The sequence below is a fragment of the Phycodurus eques genome, chromosome 23, assembly GCF_024500275.1.
Source record: "Phycodurus eques isolate BA_2022a chromosome 23, UOR_Pequ_1.1, whole genome shotgun sequence".
Classification (NCBI taxonomy): Eukaryota; Metazoa; Chordata; class Actinopteri; order Syngnathiformes; family Syngnathidae; genus Phycodurus; species Phycodurus eques.
The window spans coordinates 3455106-3480306 of NC_084547.1; the positions used below are offsets into that span (position 1 = coordinate 3455106).

The window sequence follows — 25201 nt, forward strand, 5'->3', positions numbered from 1 at the left end:
AGGGGGGAAATTTAGGTCAGAGTCTTGCTGTGTGGACTGTGGTGGGAAAAAAAGGTAGATTTTTTTTATTTGTGGTCGCAAAAACATGGAAGGAATTTGTATCCACCTCCATGCACTTGGTAAAAAAAACAACTAAAATTGAAGCTTGTTTAATCTTAAAAAATATATATTTAAACCACCAGAGGGAGCAAATTTCTTCTCCAGCTCCACCTCTTTCAACCCCCCCCCCCCCCCCCCCCAATTTGCCACCACCGTCTTTCGTCTATTTTCGAACCAATCTCCTTCTTGAGCTCAAAAAGCCATCTTTCTTTTTTTTCTCGCGTGTTTTGTGTCACTCGCAGCTGCCCGAGGACGGACGATTGAAATCGGGAGACAAAGAAGATCAAGATGAAGTCTCTGAGGTCTTCTGATTGCGTTTAGCATCAGCCACACTCCACACGAATGGAGCTCAGGCCAGGCTTCATTGAATTTCATCTATTTTTTTTTTAAATGACAAACCCTTTGCATCCGAGACGACGGGTCATCGAATCCGACCTTGCTCTTGTCACTGCTTCTCACTTTTGTAAGTCGATTCCGGTGACGTATTTGCTTGCATGTGTGCTTTGTGTATAATCCTTGAATTGTTTCCTCTATTGGAGAATCGAGTCCACCATGAGGAGGGATGCTGTCATTTGGATTCTCATCAGCCTCCTGTTAGTTCTACATTTGAGCAAAGGTGAAACAAACCAAACTCGACTGTCATTCTACCTGACCAGGGTTTCCCAAACAGCATCTTGGAGGTGTTTTTTTTTTTTTTTTTAAATTGGCTCAAGCAGTCACACAGTCGTGCTTTAACTATTGTTAAAAGTAATTCCTTAGCACCTGTTCTCACTCTCTTGCTCACAGTTTTACAAATAAGAGGCCAAGTGTGCTTGCTTCAGGCTGTTTATTTGCAATGTTCAACCAAAACCACATCATATGGTTCGGGAATGTGCATATATGTAGCGGTAATGATCAACTTTCGAACTGCTACTTGCAACACATACTCACATCCAGAGAAATACTCAAATATTTTCTCAGCTTTTTATGACTGGAGCTCAGTTTCTACATCTTCTCATTTGCACTGAAAAACGTATGTTGCAGGCACTGGTTCACTGAACTAAATTCAGACTTGCCTGTAGAACGTCACTTGAAAACCCATAAAAAAAAATAATAAAATCTGAGAAATCTGTGGTCCAGCAAGTGTGAGAACAATGAAGTGCAATTCTTGTGGAGGAAGACTGAACGGGATGAGACTTTAAGACTGCAATCTTCAACTTCCAGCACACAAAGCAGGTGACGACGCCCTGCGAGCCTCGCTCGTCACGTTTTCCGGCGCCAGCCCGCAGTCCGCCCTCAGCCTGCTGCTGCTGGCCATGACTGTGGTCCTGTCGGTCGTCATCTACCTGTGGGTCCTCCGGTACATCTGCGTCGGCTGCTGTCAGCCCGTCGCCGTCGGGATCGACCCGGAAGCCCTGGCCGAGATGTCGTCTGCCCTCGTTTGAGTGACACTTTGGCAGTATTTGCGGGTAAAAACTGTTTTCCCCAGATGCTAACTGGAGAGCTTACTTCCGATTCTGGGATGAATTGCAGTCTTGGCGAGTTTTCTTTTCACTTTGAATAAACACCCTTAATGTTGAAATGTGATGCTGCTGAGTCAATGCCACGAGCATAAATCAATGTTTCTGCATGACGGACACGCCCCATGTTGCACATTCGCCGCTCAGCTACTTACCTGCTTTTAAACGTTTTCCAAGGGAAGGAGCGATAGAGTACTGGAATCAGACAACAAATGGTCATCTAATCCCACAAAAACACAATACTGCTGATGAGATGTAACAATAACAAAAAGTGCTAACTGGTTGGCATAAGCAGTAACTATGTCAGTGTTAACCATGCAGCCTCGCCTTTTATTATCCTGTTCGACCTATGCAAGTTCACATATTTGTAGCTCTGTATCGCACAGAAAAAAGCTTCGCGAAGCGATCATTATCAGTTGTTGCCATGGTAATACTGTGGGTCGAATGAGATCTGCGTCCCCCTTGCGGGAGTTTTGCATCTCACTTCCCCAGCCCCGTCAATGTGTTTATTGACCATGCTAAGCATATTTGATTGACGGCAGCCCGTCTTGGCGCTTGTTGCCAGGGGTTACGCGGGCTGCCAGCATCCATGCGGTTGTCATGGCAATCGGGAGTTTCAGCACTACGCCGGCAGATGGCGATAGAAGTCTGAGAAGCAAATCTTTGTATTCAGAATGTCTAAAATACAATTAGTCCCTAATTACATTATGTCAGTGGAATCCGATACAATTCCTAAAGGCGTCAGAGTGACTACAAGTCTGCTTTCAATCAGATCCTCTTCAGCATGGTCTATCAATTATACCGCGATATCTCTTTATCGCGGACGTGAATATTTCTCCCCGGTCCAAACCCGGCTTGACTCAGAAAACATGTAATTGCGTCAAGGAAGGTTATGCACTTTTTTTCTTTTGTTGTTGTTGTGCGCAGTCCGATGTTGCATGTTCATTGCTTCGGATTGAATAATCAGGAATTTACAAAAAGAGGATTTTACACGGGCACCGAATTTTCATTGTCGTCTCTTGGCGTTTCCTCATCAGCGTTCCCATCACCATTGATTCAGCAGTACATTGTGTTCTGTACAATCCGAAGCCAAATAAGGACACGGGGCAACCATTTTGACGCCGCCTTCAAAATTGTGCTCACCGCGTCACCAAGGAATGACGTTGGCTCAGCGATGCATTGTTGTAAGAACGTCTCCGTGATGCAATCAGGTGTTTTAAAAAAAACATAAAAATTGAAATAAAAAAATAATAATAATCACCTTATAATGTGCACGACCGCCGCACGACAAAAGGGAAGTACTGGAGCATTTTGTGAACGTTTACGTGCTGTCGGAACTCCGGGGTGTTGCGTCGTCAGGCATTATCGATGGAGTGGTTGGACTAATTTGGTCTCATGTTGAAGAAAGTATCATTTTATGTTTCTAAAATTAGATGGTGGCGTTTTTTTAGTTCAATATTTCTTTCAGATGTTATCCACGGGGTTGAGAAATTTCCGGGGCTGAGTTTGGTCCCTGAAGGTATCCTGGTTGTGAGATCAGCTGATTTTTTTACGCTGCCATTTTGTCCGGCGGAGACTTGAACGAAGCAGCCATCCAGCCAGCCAGCCGTGCCCGGGAACAAATCCCCCTCGCCACCACCCCCCTACCCCCGCACCCCCGCGTCGAGACGTTCCACGCGGCGGGACGAGGACAGCGCCAACGGGAAGGCGGAGGCGATCCACTGGTTATCATTTTTTTCCCCCCACTTCAACTCTTCTCCAAGCTAATGTCGCTAGCTTTTTTTCCCTCTTTCTCGCTCTCTCCATGCTAACACCCCCCCCGACCGAGGCGTCACCTGTCACCGCCTGCAGCCAACCCCTGTGATTTTTACAATTTCAAGCAATGCCCTTCTCGGTTGTGTGTGACTTTTTTTCCCCACCGACCCGAAGGAGGAGTTGACTCGCACTTTTTACGACCCGTAGCGGCTAACTCGCTAACAAGTTGACGTGGAGGAAGGAGGCGCTCGAGGATTTGCGACTTCGTGAAAGCCCCCCAAAAAAAGAAGAAGAAAAACAAAACACAACAAAAAAAAAACATCGTCCGAGTGACATAGCGGCCAGTTCGCTATGTTTATTTATGACCGCAAAGTTATTTCCACTGTGAGCGAATCCCACAGCGGGACTCTCTTTTGGCTCGAGGATTGCAGCGGAAACATGAGCTAACACAGACTAGCTCAGAATAGTGTCGTAGATTTAGAGAAAGCTGAACTGAGGCAAGAATACAAAAAAAAAAAAAAAAAAAAACTCCAGAAGACTTTTACGTCCACTTGACAGTAACATCACGTTAAAGTGTCCCCCCCACCCCTCCGCCGGGAGTCGACCCACTTGATCGCCGTTGTGCTCTTTTATTTGAGCTGAGCAGGGGGTGGGGGGGGGGGGGGGTCGGGGGGGTGTTGGGTTGAAAGGTACAGAAGAGGAGCCGGTAAAGGAGAAGTCATGTCTGGCCAATCGATCACCGACCGGATCGCTGCGGCTCAGCACAGCATGACCGGATCGGCGATCAGCAAGGCGGTGTGCAAGGCCACTACGCACGAAGTGAGCGGACCCAAGAAGAAACACCTTGACTGTGAGTGTTTCCCCGTCTTTGCGTGTGTATTGTTGCTGGATGTGCAGCTTTCGTCTATTCACCATCAGCAAATGATGCTCATGTTCTGCCAAGGCTGCTTAGTTTCATCCAGAAAGTTGGACCTAGCCTTCATTCATTGCCAGCCTTCCCAGTTAACACGGATGTTTGATTTCTAAAGCCGTCAATGGCAGTGAATGTGTTAAAACAGTTTTGTCAATTCCAGAAAAGACACAATACACTGAATCCCTATTTATCCCACGGGATTACGTTCCACGTTGAAAATCCCGAAGAGACGTTTGAGGAAAAAAAAAAAAATAATTAGAGGCACAGTGTGCTTGCTTCAAGTTTTTTGTCACTCCCGGTTGAATTCAACTGTACAACCGACATAAAATAGCAACCAGATTTCCCCAAAATGACAGTCTGAGTCTGCTTGGAATGGTCACTTCAATATGAGTGCAATCTACTAAGACTTTTGAAACTCACATGAAGGGTTCCAGAAACATAGATGTTTTTTAAAATAATTTTTTTTGTGGTGGAAAGAAAAGGTTTTTGTGTGATATCACCTATAGAAAATCAGAAAAATCCCTAAAAACTGTATAAATTATTTGTCAACACTATTGGCGACTACTGTATTGAAATAAATACGTCAAGCACGCATGGATAAAATGTCCATTCCTGTGTCAAATGGAAGTCCTGTACGAACCCGTTCCTGACCTTTGCATCCACTTCGCCACGTTCAGTTTAATAATTGTTTGTTATTGATTTCTCTGTGAGGGCGACGACCTCTGTGTCAACTGCATCGGCAGTCTTGCCAAGGAGCATCCAGTGAGTATTTAAAAAAAAAAAAAAAAAAAAAAAGCACATTTCAGGTCATCAGTGTCATTAACAGGGAGAAGGAGCAAACTTGCACCAGTTTGCTGCCTCGGGTGTTTTTGTTATGACTGCAGGAATGGGCCACACTGACAAAAAAACCTTGAGCCCAGTGTGATGCCGCCGTTGACCTCTGACAAGGATTGCAGCACTTTGAAGGCGGCACCCGAGGGGAGTTTTCACACAGCCGGAGCATTTAAGGAACTAGTTGCAGGATGTGGTTTTCCTGAAAAGTCAGATGTGGTGAGAGGAAATGAAACCAAGACGTTGGCTCACACGTTGCAGCTGGTTGTGTTTGATGCTTGTCAAGAAAAAAAGAAGGTTGTGTTGTCGCTACCTTCCATTCACAGAGACAACCATGTACCTTTCCTCCCCTCGGGTAAAATCGGTCTGACAGCAAGCTGGGAATGAACTCGCTGGCATATTTGCGTCCCCCGCCAGCAACCAGCAGTAAGTGTGACATTCAAGCACCACTTGCGAAAATCAGAACCCATTTTAAAGCCACTTGCTGTCACCACTTGGACAGTCCATATCAATTAACCAGTGGCCTGCTGTGTATTTGGTACCTTCAGTGGGTATTTACTTCATCTGAAATCTGATCGGACAAGAAAATCTAACATCTGCTGTACATACTGTCCAATGATGCAAAATTAAGAGTTGTATGTTGTTAGCTTTTAGGGGCTTACCAAAACGAGAGATTTGACCGTGGCACATAAGAAACTTGACCAAAGCTTAAAAGTACCTTAGAGCCACTTCACAAATTTGTGTGTCGTGTGAATGAACCACGACAGAGCGGGGGGTTGACTGTAGTAGCGCTTGGTCAGTCCCTTCTGCGTAGATTTCATCTGAACATCGTGGGCTAGCTTGCTCCTTGATGTGAGGTGAGTGCCGCGCTATCCAAACAGAGCATAGGTCGCCCCTCCCTGGCTGCAGACTAAAGATAGGCCCGGTTTCGACTCCCGGGCCGGAAAGGCGGCTTTTCGCTCGCTGTGGACTGCGTGCCGCTTTCAGTCAACTGGAAGAAGTCATTTGGCTTGCCAAGTACACTCATACATAGACAAACACAAACGTATACGCTTCTCTCTTGATGTGTGCGGGTTTGCGCGCGTTCAGTGCTTCTGTTCTGATGTGTGGGGGGCTATTTATAGCAGTGTTCTCTCGGGAACCCTTGGCTGGGTTAAACCCCTTTTTTTTGTTTTGTTTGTTTCCCGTACACGACCTATGTGCACATAGGTCGTGTACGGGAAACTATGTGTTCCGACGTACTTTGACGTCGCGACGCCGCTCGTTGGCGGACGATCCCAGTGGACGCCAGTTGATCACATAGCGACATCCCCCCGGCACGAGAGGGAATCTGTATTTATTTCTGTGCGTGGAGAAGTCGCTGTTTTTGAGCCCTCCGGGGTGGAATTAAAGCAACGGCGCCCAAACTAATCTATAAATAGTCAAACTTCTGGTGACACTCTGCCTCTCCTTTCTCTCTGCTTCTTTCTTGTTATTTTGTTGATTCCCTCCCATCTCTCCTTCTACCTGACTACAAAGTCTGGTGCGTATGCATGTATGCTCGCCGAGTACGGAACTCGTGAACTTCTGGCCTCGCTCCAGTGGCTGCATGTGCACTTTAGCGCTCATTTTAAGACCAATTTCTAAACGGTCCTAATGATAAAATTTGAGCCGAGTCAAGTCTGTTACTCAGAAAATGTCTAGTCAGTTTGTAGCAGCATCAACCCTTGATCGTAAGAGAGACTGGAGGGGAACCTACATTGCTGACCAACGAACGCGCGCGCGCGTACACAGTCACAAGTGCCGCTCGGTGCCAGGAAGTCTCCGGTCCATTGTGGCTCAATCAAAGGGCGGCGAGGTCAAAGATGAACGATAACAATGGACCTCACAAGACGAGGTGACTGTTAGGAATGAGATTACATTCACGACTGTTTGTTTGTCAGTCTTGAGTGTATTGCGTAACCGCAGCGCTCTGGTTTGTGCTGGTCGCCAGGTCAGCACAAGATATGGAGGTAAAGAGATGGAAAGGATCTTATTGATCATTGAGCTGCTCGCCTCTTTATTCTCCCTAACTCTTCCTTGTAATCACGTCTACTCCATTCTTGTTCTGTCATCTTTGTTTGCCCCGCACTTGGCCTTCCTCTCTCCCGATCGCTCCTTTCAGCTCAGGGATCAGCGGCAGCGAATGCGTTCCACTCGGCCTGATTAAGTCAGCACACGTAGTCGCCGCTTTATATTATCGCGCTCGTGCGCAACCATCCCTGCAGACCTAATGAGCCTCTATCTCCTGCTTCCAGTCGTTTAACAGAAACACACGAGTTGGGTTGAAAAGGAGTCTAAGATGGAGAAAAAAGCAGAGGAATGATGGCTGACAAACAACTTGAAATTCTTTGTATTTTTAGTCATTCAAATATTTGGATACTCTTAATAAAATAAATTTTTCTTTCTTTATTTATTTTTTTTTTCCTTTTTTATTGTCCTGTTCGGCTGTTTGGTCAAGCAGAATGCAAGATCTGTATCCATTTTATGCCAGAACAGTTTTACTGTGTCACAGTCTCATTCTGACGTAGAGCGACAGCAAGAGGTTCGATGAATATTGCAAATAGCATTGGTGAGAGTCCTTGTCTGGTTCCTCTTTGTAATGTAAAACTTTGTGAAGTAATCCTATTTGTGGTGACTGTCGCTTTTGGCGAATTGTATAATGTTGCTATCCAATGGATAAATGAATCTCCAAAGCCAAATTTGCGAAGTACTGCAAACAGGAAAGCCCAGTTAACTTTATCAAAAGCTTTCTCTGCGTCAAGTGACATGATGATTGCGTTTAGATTGTTACGTGCTTGCTTATTAAAATTGCTTATTGACATGCTTATTAAATTTAACAGACGTCTGACATTATTTGTGGAACTTCTAACTTTAATGAAGCCTGTCTGGTCATAGTGGAATAACGATGGGAGTACCTTTTCAAGTCTCGCTGTGAGGGCTTTGGAGATAATCTTGATATCTACATTAATCAGTGATAAGGGGCGATAATTAGCCGGGAGAGTCGGGTCTTTAGATGACTTTAGTAATAACGTAATTGAAGCTGTGTTCATCTGGCTACTAATTTGACCTCTATCGTTTATCTCCTTGACTGTTCTGAGAAATAAAGGCTCAAGGCTTGGCCAGAAATGTCTAGTGAATTCGACAGGGATTCCGTCCAGGCCAGGCGCTCGTCCCGATTGCATATTTTTTAATGTGTTATGTAATTCTGTGATGGTTAAAGGAACATCAAGGCTGTCTTTAATTTGTGTATTTAATTGAGGAAGTGAGGATAAGTGGAACTGAAGATGAATGAATGAATGTTTCGATCCTTAATAAAAGTTTCAATTTCTTTTTGGTCTGGGTTGTTCGAAGATGCGTGTAAGGTGCTATAATAATTGTGAAGAATTTCATTTATTTCTTGCGGTGACTGTGTACAGTTGCCGTTTGAATCTTGAATAGCTGTAATTCATGACTTTTCTTTATTGCACTGAAATTGGTTTGTTTTTTATGGTGAGGTACTGCGGTGCTTTTTTTAGTACCTGTCAACTGCGCAACCCTAACTTGTATTCAGAATTGCCTGTCTTCCCCAAACACGAGCTCAAGCGTTTTTTTGTTGTTGTTGTTGTTTTTTGTCCACGATCACGATGTAATGCAATTTGTGTTGTGTAGGTTGTCATTCAACCCTCTTAATGAGCTGAATAGTATCCGTTAAAAAGCCCAGTCAGAGTAATTATGCGAGTGAAGGCTAGCGATAGGATGGGCTGTGCCAAGTTAGGCCACACGCGCAAGCATGTGGACGATTACGACGACGAAGTATCCGGCGGGACTTTTTCCCTCGCTGCTGTCTTCCGAGTCGTCTAATGAGAAGCCGTTTCCGTCGTTACCAGCTGTGGGAGCCGGCTGCTCGTAACGTTCTGCGGTGAAGCACAAAAAGGACGAGAATAGGAGGTCGTTGAGGACCAAAAGGAATGAGCTTGAAGGGTGGAGCTATGGAAGCAAAATGCAGCTATCTGTACTCATTTCATGACTGATTTTGATAAACAGTTCAATTCATTATCAAGACTGTCTGTGACTAACCTGTCCAGGATTGAGGAATTATGGTTAGTGTTGCAATTTGGGAGTTGCCGGTCAAACCTTTCCTCACCACCTCTGTGCGTTGTGTTGTCGTTTTCTTGTGTGCAGATTTGATCCACTGCACCAACGAGATGAACGTGAACATTCCCCAGCTGGCGGACACGCTGTTCGAGCGCACAGCCAACTCCAGCTGGGTGGTGGTCTTTAAAGCCCTTATCACCACGCACCACCTCATGATGTACGGCAATGAGGTGGGAGACACACACCCATGCACACGCACACACACACACACACACACACACACACACACACACACACACACACACAAACACAAAAAGAAAAGCCAGGGCCAGTCACTTGAGGCTACATCAATATTTGACTTTATAACTCAACTACACAGAATTGTGTCACATTCTTGTCATTAATGAACGTTATCTGTGCCGGCATCAGCAGACGGTAAATTAAAGGGTGACAAATGTTTAGTAGATGTGACCTGTTACATTTAGGGTAATGTTTTTGAAAAATGCCAATATGTGAGACAGCATATAAGTAATAGAAGAAAGGGAGAGAAGTTGTCACGATTTCAGACTAAAATAAAAATAACGTTCCAATAATATTCTCTGTCTAGTGCGAGTGAAGAACAGAAGCGGTTGAACACAAACTATATTGTGATTTTTTTTTTTTTACCTGTTTTTATCTGATACACTTCTTTCTGTCTTATTCAAGTAGGGAATTGGTTTCCTTATTTTTACATTTATGACAAGAAGCAACGCTTCCTTTTGTCAGTTATTGCATCAACTTTCTCTGAAAAGAGGAAGAATTTCGTGTGAGATTTTGTTCTGTTTTTGGAATGACAAGCAAAGTTCTGCTTCACTGACTTCTCTGTTTAAACAGCACCCACTCCCTGACCCCTCCAATGGTGGTCTCATCAAATACTACGTTCAATATTTAGGCCACTACTGAAGTCAAGACTATAAATACCATCCAGAGACACCAGTTCATCACATGACCGTGTTAAATCTTTGCGCAAGCTGTGCAAATTCGTGCAACATTTTTGTGAAACCGAAATGGTCCTAAGTTGGTCACTGTGGAGCTGAATGGATTTTTTATTTTTATTTTTTAAGTTGTGTTCCCGCGATGGAATTGTTGCTGTCAGATGTAGCTTATTTTTCATGTTGAAATTTGGGGTTGCCCCCGATACAATCACATCATCATCAGGTGAAAAAGATCAGGGTTTTTTTTCTCAGTGTTGATTGTTACAAAGACAGAAATTTAACACAATTTTAAAAAAGTATTTTAATTTGGAAAGTCGACGGCGACTTGTCATGTTTCTCAAATGAGCTTTGCGCGTGGAACTCAGATGTCAGTTGCTCATTTGAATACTAGACTGGTTGGTCTATATTCTTCACTACCTTGGAAAGTAATGTTATTAGTTTGGTTTTATTGAAATAAAACAACTGAGAGAATCTGAACATGCTGTCATTTTTTTTCTTAACTATGCCAACGGACCAACGTTAGATGCAGTAATTACAAAAAGCGCACGCAAACGTCCAGTACGTTGCACATTGTCGCAGAGAGTGTCGTGATGGGCCCGCCGCACTCGTCACGCCTGTCGGGACGCTTGTGCTGACGGCAGCTCGGCAGCCAGGTGTCCCCGCTCCCCCGTGGCCGGACCGTCCATTTTAGTCACAGCCGAAAGAAATCTGCCTGTAAAATTGGAAACCACAGACCCACAGAAATGGGGGATCAATGGACCGTACAGCTCCGGCTTGTCAGTCTGTAAAATCAAGAATGCGTCACACAACTTGGCCATTTGAATTGAAAAACGGTTGTTGTTGTTGTGGCCAGACATAATATTCTATTATTTTCTATAATATAACTATTTTCATGGGACAAAAGTAAATAAATGACACTTTGCTACCATGTAAAGGACTGTAGTTACTGTACAGCTTCGTATAAGAGTATAAACTTACTGTCTCGTCATTTACTGCCATTGACGGCTTTAGAAGTTAAATATCCATGTTAACTGGGAGGGCTGCCAGTGGGTTTTAATGTCAACAAAAGCGATTACACCCCTAAGTGAAACTGTCTAAATTCTAATAAAATACTTACACATATGTGAAGGGTTCAATATGAAGCAAGCAAATTTGTGTTGTGATTTTAACACAGAGAACGTAGTGCAGTTTCCTTGTATAGCCAAAATATGCTTGTGACTTTGTGCGATAGAGCAAAAAGGATCAAAAACAGTCTAGCAGGAAGCCCAAAACAATGACTGCGAGAGCTCATTTCCACACCGTCACTTTTGCTCTCTCTTTTTCATTTTCATTGGGAGCGCAGTCCCTCAAAGTAACAGACTCTCCAGCATAATAGAAATACAAATGGATGGACCTAAAATTTGGCAATTGTGATGAAGGAAACAGGAAGGATCTTAATTTACAGTTTTATTTAATTACTTAGTTATTTGTTTGTTTAAAAAAACAAACAGCTGTTATTTCCTTAGTGACTTTAGTTCTATTTCAGGTAGCACGCCAACCCTCATTTTGGTCCTTGTAACAATGAGTCCATGTGTTTTTTCAAATCAGCTAAGAAAATCAAGGCTTTTGCAGCCGAGACCTTTAATGCAGAAATATTTTCCGCTGGGAATTGCGTTTTCAATAATACTTGCTGCTTTCTCTTTTTTCCCGTGTCTTAAAAGATCGTCGCAGCAGAAGTAAAAAAATACGTTATTGCAATGATTGTGTTATTAATTCAGTCTCCCCCAGCAACGGAATGATGGAGCCCAGGCCCTGCATTAAAGATGAATAAAGTGAAGCGGTGCATCGACAACAAAACTATGCGTGGAGCGGAGGAGAAGATGATCGAGCGTAATCTGAGGTCATCGGCTGCAATGCCTTCACTGACACCGCAATCAGCTCAGGCCGAGCATGCGGTCGATTAGCACCGAGGTCAAATCAGCCACTTCGTTCCACACTCTCAAAGGCAAAAAAAATAAATAAATACAAATTTAAAATATATCAGCCATTTCGTTCTACACACTCAAAAGCAAAAGAAAAAAACACGGGCTTGCGTTGAACATTTCTCATCACATACAGCACATACTTGTGTTCCTAACAAGAGGCAATATTGGCCACTGCGAACAGGCTCGTGTGCTTCGAGGCAACTGTTACAATTTTAAATCATGTTTATAGTGAGGCTGTGCTGATTTAATGAAATTCCCAATGCATTCTCTCTGCGATATTTGTGGCAGGACTCTCGGACTGTTTAATGTTCCATGAAATGATGGCGTTTGCTTTCCCCGGAATGAATCCGGTGGCATCTAATACAGCAAGCCTCTCTCGGAGAATTGAGTTGGGAGCCTTCTTTTGTATTCCCCTTTCGTCCTGGTTTCGGTAGAAGTCCTGCAATTAGCTCGCCCTTCACTGCGCCACATAATTGAAAAATATAAATCGTACATGTCAAAAATCTATATGGAAAATTTTTCACTATATCACAGCAGTTTGCGGTGATAATTTTCTACTCTGTTATGTTACTGCAGACTCAAACAGTAATAAGCGTAAGCCAGGAGGAAATAAATCCCCCAACTCCCCCCAAAAAAAGGAAAAGAAACTCAAATGAATGCCTTTTAAAACTGTTCCAATGCCTCGGGAATCAACTTCAATACAACACATATGTGTGTCTCTAAGCAAATGTGTTTGTCTACGCTCCCTCCGGCTGCAGTCCGCTGCCAAATCGAGAACTGGCAAAGTGGCAAACCCCCCGAGTATTTTAAGTGGGTTTGGCGGAAAATTCTCAACGTGGACCTCCCCGGCCTGCTGAGGATTTCCAAGGCAATGCACGCTTCTTCAGTGATGCAAATACAGTCGTGATAGCAAACCCGTCGGTGGCGGAGGAGTTGAAAAGTTCAGTTGGATTATTTTCAAGTTGAAACCAGGTGTTGTATTGGAGGCGGGGGATCTGTCTCCTCATTACGTTGCACAAGCGTCATGTTTTTTTAGTAATTTCCCTTTTTCTTCCTTCTTCTGTTTGTGGCTTAAGAAAAGGTGAACATTGTGACTCATGTGCTCTTCAGGTGTGCGTACGCTTTACTGTTGCTAGCCCAAGGTCTTCTGTGTTCCCAAATTTCGAAGCCTGAAGCTCCCACACATGCAGCGTGGGAAATGCAGGAGAAAGTGGTTAAGAGGCAAAAAAAAAAAAAAATCTCATCTATTTTAATCGTCATGTCTTTTTCCTATTTTCCATCTCTCAGCGTTTCATCCAGTACCTGGCCTCCAGAAACACACTGTTTAACCTCACCAACTTCCTGGATAAGGGAGCCCTGCAAGGTAAAAAAAAAATAATTTAATAAATAAAAATTGTTCACATCCTATCTCTCCTTGTTTTATCATTAATAAACCAAACTCATTCAACCTGCTCGCTTGGTATGTTTTCTTTCCTCTCCCAGGTTACGACATGTCAACCTTCATCAGAAGATACAGCCGTTACATGAACGAAAAGGCCATGTCCTACAGACTTGTGGCTGTGGATTTCACCAAGATGAAGCGAGGGTAGGCGACGCCCGAAATGACACGAGTCCGTCGTCATGTTTTCCACGATAAAAAGGTTGAACCGTCCAGCCGTCGCTTTTCTAAACCGCTTTTCCCGTTCAAGGTTGCCCATTCGCACCGTTATTGAATGGCAACTCTTATGCCAGCGCTGTCAGAGTTAATCATCTGCTGCTCTAGTTAAAGATTTACTTTAAAAACCCTGTTTAGAGATTTGGTTCTAAATACAGTAGAACCTCAATTTAATGGACTAATAAAGGGAGGGAGGGAGGGAGGGGTGGGGGGTTTCCATTAAAGCCATTTGTCTGTTAATTTGAATAACTTTTTTTTCTTCTGTGGCCTAAAAACACGGAGTACAGTGCCAAATATTAAATAAATATGACACTTTCATGTGTTTAGGCTTATGCATTTTTTTCAATGTGCAGGACCGAGGGTGTGATGCGGACCATGAACACGGAGAAGCTAATTAAGACGCTGCCCATAATTCAGAACCAGCTTGATGCTTTGCTGGATTTCCAGGTACTTGGTGTATAGTGTATAGAGTGTGAGAGTGTGTGAGAGCTGATATATAAATTCTTGTCTCTCTGGAAATCAGCGCTCAACCCATTTGCCTCCCCTCCTCCTTTTCCTCCGCAGGCCAACCCGAACGAACTCACTAATGGTGTGATCAACTCTGCGTTCATGCTGCTCTTCAAAGACTCCATCAGGCTGTTTGCCGCTTACAACGAAGGGGTCATCAACCTCTTGGGTACCGCGCTCACCTTGACGTTATCGCGCTTATGATCGATCACACAAGTGCGGCAGATTTGGATGTGTGCCGCCGCTGCAGAGGCGACGCGCATGTAGCGGCGACGCGCATGTAGTGGCGGTTGCCATGGCAGCGGTGTCTGTTTCGAAACGCGTTCAGCACTGATCATTGTCTTTTTTTTCCCCTGTTTCTTTTTTTTAATTGTCTTTTTTAACCGCCTCCTCCCTTTCCTCTGGCTGCGGCAGAGAAATACTTCGACATGAAGAAGAACCAGTGCAAAGATGCTCTGGACATCTACAAGAAGTTTCTTTACAGGATGACAAAGTTGTCCGAGTTCCTCAAAGTGGCTGAGGTACACACACACGCACGCACGCACGCACACACACACGCACTCAGATCAGGTATATCCATAACTTGGTTTTAGTGCCCGCCTCTCTCCTCTCAGCTTGACAAAGATGGATGCCTTTGCGGACCTCTGTCGCCCAGTGCTCGCAGATCATCCCTCTTGTCTTCTCGCCTCTCCTTTGTTCCAAACAGTGCGAGTCGGCCACCGGAACATTCGCAATTGAGCAGCAGCCCGCTCGAGCAAATCCCATTGTTGTGTTCTAATTAGCTACCAAGGAGCTTCCTGTTTTTACTGGTGTTTTTTTTTTAAATAAAAAAATAAAAAAGGCACTCTGGCTCCACATTTAGGAGAAAACGAATGATTTGCTCCAAGTTCTAAATGTCTGAAGGCAAATCTGGATGCATTTGTTTCTAAATCGACACCATGTCAAATTGCTTCTCGCTGAAACTTAAAAAGCACCTGAAGACATTTGGCCAACAATAAAACATCATTCAAAAGGCCCTTTGAATGTTTCATTTCACACGGCTGCAGACAATGTCGATTAATGCGGCAAAAAGTGCTCAACTCTTAAAAATCAAGGTGAATATTATTGCAAAAGGATGACAAAGAAATTGAATTGGCTCCGTGCCGTAGAAAATAAAATAAATTGTTGTGCCTTGTTAATGCTTGACCAAAATCAGACCTCAGTTTTTACTTTTCTAGATGTAAGAGCTGCTTTGGAGGGTGCACCGAAGTGATGAGAGGCAGAGGTAGAAGCCCCGATGGTGATTTGTTTAACAGTCCTTGACCTCGTGTTCTTTATCTGTCCTGAGAGCCTATTTTATCTGTCCGAGCTCTTCCAGATGGATTTGGTGTTGGCGTCGTCTTTTTTATTTTTATTTTATTTTTTTACATCATCAATGTGTTGTCGTCACAACACGATTAATCACTGCCGTCAGGCCATCCTCCTCCTCACATTGGCCACTCCCATTTGTCACCGATCATTTGCTCAGTGTGTCGTCACAAATTCTTGATTTGTTGATTTCTGCTGTCGATTTTTGGTTGGCGCATGAAGTAACAATTCCCCTATTTCTTTTTTTCACGTGGACCCTGCCCTTTTTTTCTCCATTTTTTTCCCCCCCCCACCCACCTTCCTCCCTGTCTTGTTTTCTACGACAGGAAGTTGGAATAGATCAGGGTGACATCCCCGATCTCTCGCAGGTCAGTGTACATCTCACCTCCTTTTCTTCTTGTTTTTCTCCGCCACCCTCCTTTCTCCCTTTCTGTCCCGACACTCACGTTACCTGTATTTCCTCACTCACCAACCAGCTCTCCTGTTCACTCTCCACTCACTTAATGTTATGATTTTTTTCATTTGCAACAATCATCCTGGTCTTCTTGTTTGGGAGCAAGGGTGTAGCTCCCAACTTTTATTTGTTTTTTGTTTTTGTCTCAGAGGGGTGGGGTTGATCTTGCTCTTCTAGCATTCTCTTCCACCATTGCAGGCTCATTATAGATCCCGTAGCAGGCTTAGCTGGGCGTTACCACTGCAACAGCAGCAACTGCAGATTGCTACTAACTGCAATAATAAAGAGCCTTAAAGCAATAAAGTCCACCTTGCAGTATGTATATTAGCTGCACGGCTGAACTGAAAAGCACACTGATTGCCGTTTCCTGATCGATGTTATGGATTCTAACACTAAATAAGGGACCAAAAGTAACAAATCTATCTTAAAAACAAACACACAAAAAAGCTTAGAAGTTAGCTGCAAGTAGACTGAACTGACCGCTGTCACAAAATGTTTTCTTCTTCCTCCTGTGTCGCAGAAAACAAAAGGATCATACATTGTAGGTGGTGGGTTGCATACTGTGTTACTTCCCCCTTCCCACCTATTTCGACACCCCTGCACGCCAAATGTGTGGTCTAACATACGCACCGCATGCACACGCAGCCACGTCGGCTTGTTGCCTCGCTTCCAATATGTGCCTGTCCAACTCGTGCAGATTGCTTTTTGCCCTCTAGCAGCCAGACTCCCGCGACAAGCGAAAGGCCATGAAACTTCATGAATAGAAAATGAGGATTCACCACGCCAGCCTCAGTCTTCATCTGCATGACTCCCTCCGCCCGGGTTCCATTTGAATTCGTCGCCGTCGTGCGCGGCATCTCTGCTTCGACGGGCAGCGCAGTCGCTTTTAATCATACCTGACCCAAGATTTACAGTCTAATCATTATGCAGGAGACAGAATGATACGAGCGCTGAACAGGGTTCTTTATTTTTGTCCGGCTCGTCCCAAAACCTTGTATCGTGAATAATTAATAGCGACACACACCATGATGATTTTGTGTGTGTATGTGTGTGTTACATCTATTATTGACTCTGCTTACGAGGTCCTCTTCTCCGAGCAAACTACTGTCTAGTTCACAAGACAAAATACTTCCAGATGTGTGTGTGTGTGTGTGCGTGCATTCTCGTGGATGGTGACGTTGTCATATTTTCACTGTAGAGGAAATTGCTTTCCTCCGTGTGCTGCAGTAAGCTAAAGCGCAGCTGATCTATGGATTTCGGTGTAGAATGGAGCTGCCTTGTTTTCCTCTGCACAACTGAAGTTGAACTCCTCTGCTCATCTCATTTTCGAACCAAGTGGAGATTTGAATGGAAGCATAAATGAGAGCTGCACAGGCGCTTGTTGTGGAAGGGCAAGCATGCAAAAGAAAAAAACAAAAAACGCATGACTTCTCTCCCTTCGACTTTTTTTTCTTGCTTTTCGTTTCAAAGCTATGCAGTGCGACTCTGCTCACCATGTCAATGTTTTCTGCATGTTGCCGTGGCTTCCTTTTATTGCCTAACACACTCCGTTACCTCCCCGTGAGACTTTCTCAACTTACTCCGAACGAGAAAGTAACTCGCTCGTGTGTGGGAAGTGATATTGTGCAGAAAGTTCACCCAATTACTCCATTCATTTGTTGTCATTGCTCATGTTGTTCCTACCCTTGTGTCCCAAGGCCCCCAGCAGCCTCCTGGAGGCGCTGGAGCAGCACCTGGCGTCCCTGGAGGGCAAGAAGACCAAGGAGCTGAATGCAGACACCAGGTGAATATTTCGAAGATGACAGTGGCTCTTAACTCACTCACTGCCATTCACGGCTTTTGAAGTCAAATATCCGTGTTAACTGGGAGGGCTGGCAGTGAATGTTAATCGGTGCTTGATTTCCATCCATCTTTCCGTCCGTCTCTCGTCTCACAGAGCGTCCACCCTGTCCAGTGCCGTCTCATGTCTCGCCTCCACCGACATGTCCTTTGCCCGCATGGATGAAAAGGAGAAGCAGCTGGCCCTGGAGGAGGAACAGGCCAGACTCCAGGCTCTTAAGGTAACTGTCAATGAGGTCAAGCCTATCTTGTCAAATGTGACATGGTTCGCAGAACTGCTCTTTCCCTGCCAAGGTCCAACAATTTATTTTGGGTTTAGTCGGAAAATAAAGTGAGTAGGGGCGCGAGTGAGCTGGGATCAGTTGGTCTCGTTCGGCTGTCCAAATACGCCTTTATTTATTTCTTTACTGACTCACTCAATGTGCTGTCATGTGAGCAAGTGGGTTCATCACAAATTCTAAAATAAAATCCTGCTCCCTTTGAGGGTAAGAAGGGTTTGTAGAATAGGCTGGAATTGACATGGAGACGAATTAATTGGATTGAATTGTTTTGCTAGACTCTCACGTCATCACATGATAAAATATATTCATCTCAGTGGGGGGGGGGGGGCTCTGGAGAGGTGACACAGACCTAGATGAACAATAAAATCAGCCAATAAAACTTTGCATATGTTTGTAAGGTAATGCTTCTGCACGTGCCCACCTGAGGTCGCATGGTGGCTTCGAGGCAGCAAACGTTGGCCTGCTGTCACCTTGCAAGTCATATACTTTCATTATTAAAGTCGTGCAATGTTTGCTCATCGTAATTCGGCAGCATAGGACTTGTACTGCTAATTAATCTGCATTGATTCGGGATTCAGGTGGCCTCTATTAGACTATTGATGTGTCCTTGCGTCCACCTTAAAAGTTGCAGAGTTTACTTCAAGCATCCCTGCTGTTGCTTCCACTTGGAAAAATGTTGTGCATCTGTGTTGCCTGCCAGGATCAGCGTCTGAAGGAGATCAGCATGCAAACCCCGCCCTCCGCCTCCCCCGGCAGCCAATCAATAGGCAGCGGCCACAACAACAACCACATCGCGCAGACGCCGGAGTTGTTCGGCTCCTCGCTGTCAGGCAACAGGTGCGACAGAATGCACTGCTCGCCGTTTTGGGGTTCGGGCCAAAGTCGGCTCTCATATAAAAGTAATGTTAATTTGTCTTTCCAGTTGACGCGTCCTTTCGCTTCATTTTCCCCTCACCCCCGCCCATCAATTCCCTTGCATCTCTCAATTATACTACCCTCTACTTTTAATATCTTCCTTCCCTGTCCCTTTTGTCCAATTTCCCACCGACACGCTCGTATATTCTCAATGCTTTGTTGTCCCCGACTCCTCAGTATGCCCAACCTGAACAGCGACCTGTTTGATCTTCAGCCGGCCTTCATCCCCGCGGTGCAGTGCGCTCCTTCCATTTCCTCCGCCAACTGTGCCTGGGGAGGTACGCTGCACACGCTTACAATAGATATGTTCAGAAGAACAGATACAGACACCTACCTCCACACATAATACTGTGCATGAGCGTCTCCATCTGTCCATATATTCCAGCCACCTACCATCATTGTGTCCTTTTCTTCCACCATTTTATGATCTTACCACCGTTGTGTTGTGCAGTGATTCATGTTGGAAATCGTGTGGCTCTGCTATATAAGCGGCTTTCCCGTCCGTGTCGACTCGGAAATGTCTTCATATGCCTGTTGACCTTTAAACAATGTCAGCATTTTGTTCTTTCAAAACACAAGTCGCGGAGACGCACGCAAGCTTCATGACCGAGGGTTTAACTGAAGCCTGCGCATGCTTCCTCAAATGTTAGTTGAGACGAGGAACTCGCTGGTTAATTTTGTCACATGCTCTTGTCCTCGAGAGAGCGTTGCTGTAGTTAGAGCAAAAAGATGTGGTCTGCCAGCCGTTAATCCCGGCTTCTTCCGCATGCACACAACACTTGAATAACGGAACTACATCCCTCAGGACTGGAGAGCCAGCCTCTGCAACCCAACGCCCCCGCCATGACTGTAGATTTCGATGCTGTGTTCGGGAATAAGGCCGCTCCTGGTAACGACGGAACGCAGCCAGCCGCCGGTAAAGTGTTTTACCCGTCTGACTGTCCGGGCTGGAAAACTAAAACCCTTTTGGCTTTCCGGGCAGCGCCAGCGTCGCTTTTGATTAACCCTCGTTCTTGCAACTTTGCTCCCTTTCCATGTTCCCGTGTTAAACGCACACGAGTTGACTCGTACGTCGTCGTATTAAAAAAGTGTATTTGCCACAGAAAGTGCTCTATAGGTAGCTTGTATATGTGGGGAATATGTAACTTATGGGTTTTCTGCTTTCTGTCGCAACTCCTTTACCTGGTCTGCACCTGCTCAGCCGCGTTTGCTGCGTTTTCCTCCCTGCGAGCGTGTAATCAAGGTGCAATTATTTTCCAGTGGATCTCCACTCTGACAGCTCCCATCCATCAGCGTCACGACTGGAGGTTGGCCAGCTTTAATCAGCCAGCGTTGTTTTTTCAACATGTATTGGAAAGAATATTTTAAATGTACGGGGGGGGGGGAGCAACGCCCAGTTTTAAAATACAGAATTGTCTTTTTTTTTTTTGTGTGTTTTTACTTGTTCATTGCAGTGGATGTTTGGATTCAACTAGAATCCAAGCGTTAACTTGCCACCGACATTTTGTCTCATAATATTCTATGGGTCTTGAAATGTCTGTGAAATTGCTCTAAAAACAGCTGACCGTACCAAAAACTGCTTTAAAAAAGGCCGAAGAACATAAAATGGTCAAATAGGGAGTTCTTTTTTGCTTCTTCGTTGAATGCATGAAAAGCTGCCTTTCAGACTGCCAACACATCTGGTCGACTGGCAGCATCACACCACAGTGTCTTTTTTTCTTTTTTCTTTATGTCCATCTTTCCACGCGCATGTCGTCCAACTGCAGGTATCCGCCGCTTCTCGCGCATCGTTTGTCACGTTCGCTTTGTCTCGCCCCCTTTTCATTCTGCTCGTGACTTTAACGCCAGCGTTCGTTTTTGTCTGCGCCGTCACACTTGGCATAGCAAAGAATCACCCAGGCAACCCTGTTCCATCTGCTCGTATTCTTACACGTCTCACACGATATTTGCTCGGAAAGCTGTCTTTTGTTCTCCCCCGTGTGTGCGGCATCTTACCTTGTTTGCTCTTCCAATAACAGACTCCCATGTTTTATCACCTTCACTTCTCACTGCCCTCTGCTCTATTTGATCTTCTGAGAGGGATTTTTTTTTTTTTTCTTCTTCTTCCCGTCTCCTCCTCCGCACTCGTAATTCAGTCGTATCGAGCAGGCTTCACTGAGACGGTGCCAAAGGTTTTTTTTTTTTCTTCCCATTTCATTGCTACAAGACAAAATAGACATCATGAGAATGAATAACTACAGCGAACCACCGTTCATCGTGGAGCATACCCGCAATAGGTGAAAACCTCCACTATCAAACACTTTTTACACTTTTAATCATATTTGAACAGACCCAAAAAAACCAAATTGCAAGCCTAAAATGTATCTTAAATGTGTGGTTCTCCTTTCCCACATGCAAGGGCGTTATAGTAATTAAACTGTAAAAAGCCATTAAAACGAGAAAGCAGGGGAACACTTTCTTTTTTTGTTCATTTTGTTGTGTTCCCCCACCCCCCCCGGCTTCCGTTCTCCCGTTTGCTAAGCTAGCAGGAAAAGTGTGCGCTGGATGTGTTGTGTCAGCACCACTGTCAGAGCTACAAACCATTTCCCAACTAGATATTATCCCTCGCTCCCTCCTTCTTTTTTCCTCCCCACCTTCCTTTGCTTTTCTGCTCCCTCTGTGTTTCACGAGGTCAGCGTGGTCATCTTGCGGCCTGTTTTGGCATTTTCCACATTCGTTTTCTGCACGCCACCGCCACGCCGTAACAGCATTTGCGCAAATGAGCGCTGACACGGGACGTTGTTAACCCGACCACCTCCGCTCAAGCGCCAGCACGCCAAACCGCTCGCTGCCGTTTGCGCCCACTGGGGACAAATTGACAAAATCACTATTCGTCCCCCTCACAAGCACGCATGCACATTCTTAAGTGTGTGCACAACACACTTTGGAAATACATTACTCAGTGCTGCAAGTTTTTTGGACCGTAATACTTCCAGATCTGATCAGCGGTTTTCTTTTTTTTATTTTCTTTTTTCTACTCACGTGACATGGTTGAGCGTTGACTTTACATCTCTTGAGAAGCTGGATCGTGTCGCTCCCGCAGGTTTTGACAACCTGGGAGATCTGCTGAAGCCGACAGTTCCCATACATGCGGCGCATGCCCTCCCGCCTCAAATGGTCTTCCAGTCCGGAGGAAAGCTGCTCGCCAATGACCTGGACTCCTCGCTGGCCAACCTTGTAGGCAGTGAGTGAAACACACGTTATGCTATACAGTAGAGTGCTATTTTATTATATTTTGTCTCTATCTGGTCATACGATGATGTCATACGAGCATAACCTGAGTCATCGTCTCTCCTCAGATCTGCAGTTTGGTGGAACCCCATCCAAAAAGTGAGTCTGATACCTTTTAGCTAAATCCTCCATTTCTAGTTATTTGTTCCATTCAAGCCGGTGAGAAATGCTGACACGTCCTGGTCTCGTGGCTCTCCTGCTGCCCCTCCAGGCCGGAGATGCAGTGGAACCAGCCGGGGGAGAAGAAGCTAACCGGGGGGCAGAACTGGCAGAACAAGACCATGTCCACCACCCAGTGGAGCCCGGCGCCCATGGTCCCACCACCCATGCCTGTGCCACACGTGGTAAGACGCCTGACGTTTGAGGAATCATGCTCGTGTTCGCATGGGTACATGAGAACAAAGTATCGTGAACCCTGTTTGTCGTCACTATTTTTTATTATTTGGTTTTTTTTTTTGGGGGGGGGGGGGGGGACCGTGGTTGCTGCTATTCCTTGGAATCAGCACTTCTCGCTCAGCTTGACCCCCTCGTGCACTTTTTCCGTCCGTTTTGCAGCGCCATCGCCTCGTCTTCCTTTCCCGTCTGTGCTTGTTTGTTTCACTTTTCTCAAGTCTGTTTTGCTTTGTCATCTGCTTGCAGTGTTCTTGTTGTTGACCCTTCGCTCATTTGTCTTGTTTTTCTTCAACTTAATTTGTCTTTCTTCCCTCACTCACTCCCCCTTGCTCTTATCTTTGTCTTTTGTCTCTTTTTCCTGTTGCATCCTGACGCAGAATGGAATGTTCTATACTAGTTATGTAAGTAGCTATCCACTAACAGCTGCCTGGTGATAAGCGTCCTTTTTAGTGATAGCTTTGGGTCCCTTGATTGATACTGTCACGCTTTACCCTATATGTTTGTGCTCACACTAAAACGCAGTGACCGTGCAGTCATTGGTGTTCCCAAACAATAGTGTAAAAATATGTTTGTTATATTTGCCTGCTTCTGTGCTGCGGGTCCTTGTTAACTAAGCTAATATTAATACTGTGCTGTATGTGTCACTTAGTCATTACATGGCTAGACACATAAATAAGCAGGAATCAGTAGCTTTTTTGCGCACATCCACCATGCGTGCACTTTATCATCATTAACTCATTCACTGCCATTGACGGCTTTAGAAGTCAAATATGTGTCAAATATGTTAACTGGGATGGCCGGCAGTGTATGAGCTAAAGGTTTGCTCCGTGTGTGTACGCTAGACCTGAGGAATTACTTTTAATGCGCCCGGTGTCAACCGTTCGTACTCCAGGCACCCGCAGCAACTTTTCCACACACTAAAGCTCATAAAACGACATTAAAATCCCGCAGGGCGTTCTGGTATGTTGGCGATGGCCTTGATTCATTTTTTTTTTTTGAAGTCATTTCCCATTTCCTTCCAGGCTCCAGCTCCCGTGGCTTTCCCCATGACGACGCCACAAGTGCCTGTGTATGGAATGGTGAGGGAAACCATTATTTCAACCAGCTTTTGAAATATAAATATGGATAATAATAATGCTGTCTCATCCATATGTTAACGTGCATAATATTGATCGTCGGAGAGTTTTTATATTTTTATATAAGTGAATAGTAAGCATATAAAAGATGATGTTAGCGTTTGTGACTGTGGCAATTTTTTTTTTTTTTTTTTTTTGTAGGTCCACCCCCAGATGGGTCAGGTGGGTGGGGTGCCAGTCATGGCTCCTCAGCCAATGATGTACAACCAGCCTGTCCTTAGACCCACTAACCCCTTTGCAGCCATACCTGGAGCCCAGGTGAGATTGTGTTGTGTACTTCTGTGTGTGTGTGGGGGGGGGGAAGAAAAGTAAATCATGAGCAAAAAGTCATATCTTAGAAATGGAGTTTGGGGATGTAATGGAAGTCATTGAGCGCTTTGTTTTTGATCCTGGTGATTTGGCAGCAACAGCCAATCCTCTTCATCGCTGCAATCTTTCTGCCTTTATTCAGATGCAGTTTATGTAATCCAGTCAAGCGCCGCGGGTGAGTCGAGTGCCAAAAGCAACAAATTAACGCAAAGAAGACAAACACGCAAGAGGAGCGATTATTTGATCAAGCCAAAAGGACGACGACTGCGAGCCGACCGATGCCCCCCAAAAACAAGTTGACGAGGCTGGAGGGATCGTCGTTGTCTGAAGCAACTTGCGAAGTGTGTGAGCGTGCGAGTGTCCGATTTGTGTGCGGGTGCGTGGGGAGCTGCATCGCTGAATGTTTGAAGCTGAGAGAAATGGAGTGCCAGATTGAAGACGATGCGTGTGATCGATGTGAGGGTCTCTGCTGCCACATTAGCTTTATTTCATACTGGTGCTATTTTGTTGCCTCTTGGCTACGTCCCTGCCTGCAACCGCGTGCGTGCGTGCGCGTGTGTGTCTGTGTGTATAAAGTGTGTGTGGCTGCTTCAGACAAGCGTCGTCCTCTGAAGCCGTTCCCTCGTCACGCGTCGGAGGCAAGTCCTCCTTTTGTTTTCTCACGCTCTCGTGATTGTGTTTTTTTTTTTTTTTCGTTGTTTTTTTTTTTTTTTTTTTTTTTTTTTTTTTTTTTTTTTGTCTGTCGAATTGTTTGTTCAGAGGATTATTACGCCCAAATATTCAAGCCATCCCTCTTTGTTAAAAATCCACACAGAGACGCGGTCCCGAGTTGTGACAGCATGCTGCACTTGTGCGACTTTCGTGTTGGCGTTTGTCTCCCGCGTAATTGAGGTGACAAGTCCAGATTGACCCCCTAAGCTTTTATCTTCTCCTTAAAAGCTGTGCTGACTCAAAGCAATGCAACGC

The 25201-nt window shown here is 45.0% G+C and overlaps 1 protein-coding gene across 6 annotated transcripts; it reads left to right on the plus strand.

The window, feature by feature from the left end:
- Window positions 1-2781: 2781 nt before the first annotated feature.
- si:ch211-200p22.4 (phosphatidylinositol-binding clathrin assembly protein) lies at window positions 2782-24919 on the plus strand. Of its 6 annotated transcripts, none has more exons than XM_061668559.1 (21): window positions 2782-4203; window positions 9280-9422; window positions 13418-13493; window positions 13613-13715; window positions 14138-14231; window positions 14349-14460; window positions 14706-14812; window positions 15965-16006; window positions 16613-16633; window positions 17790-17875; window positions 18029-18152; window positions 18913-19049; window positions 19305-19405; window positions 19933-20043; window positions 22210-22350; window positions 22466-22496; window positions 22609-22741; window positions 23168-23191; window positions 23813-23869; window positions 24068-24184; window positions 24378-24919. In XM_061668559.1, exons 1-21 carry the CDS (start codon window positions 4074-4076, stop codon window positions 24390-24392), a joined length of 1905 nt encoding a protein of 634 aa, XP_061524543.1. In that variant the 5' UTR covers window positions 2782-4073; the 3' UTR covers window positions 24393-24919. The 6 variants fall into 6 exon arrangements, with proteins under 6 accessions (XP_061524543.1, XP_061524548.1, XP_061524546.1 ...); XM_061668565.1 differs by lacking the exon at window positions 2782-4203 and adding an exon at window positions 4217-5028; XM_061668564.1 differs by lacking the exon at window positions 19933-20043.
- Window positions 24920-25201: the final 282 nt, after the last annotated feature.

What these genes read in the sequence shown, in the direction of transcription:
- si:ch211-200p22.4 (XM_061668559.1), top strand. Translation starts at nt 4,074, where the DNA reads ATGTCTGGCCAATCGATCACCGACCGGATCGCTGCGGCTCAGCACAGC. An exon ending in AGTTCCTCAAAGTGGCTGAG is followed by an intron (nt 14,813 to 15,964) that starts GTACACACACAC and finishes TTTCTACGACAG; the next exon opens with GAAGTTGGAATAGATCAGGG. An exon ending in CCAGACTCCAGGCTCTTAAG is followed by an intron (nt 18,153 to 18,912) that starts GTAACTGTCAAT and finishes GTTGCCTGCCAG; the next exon opens with GATCAGCGTCTGAAGGAGAT.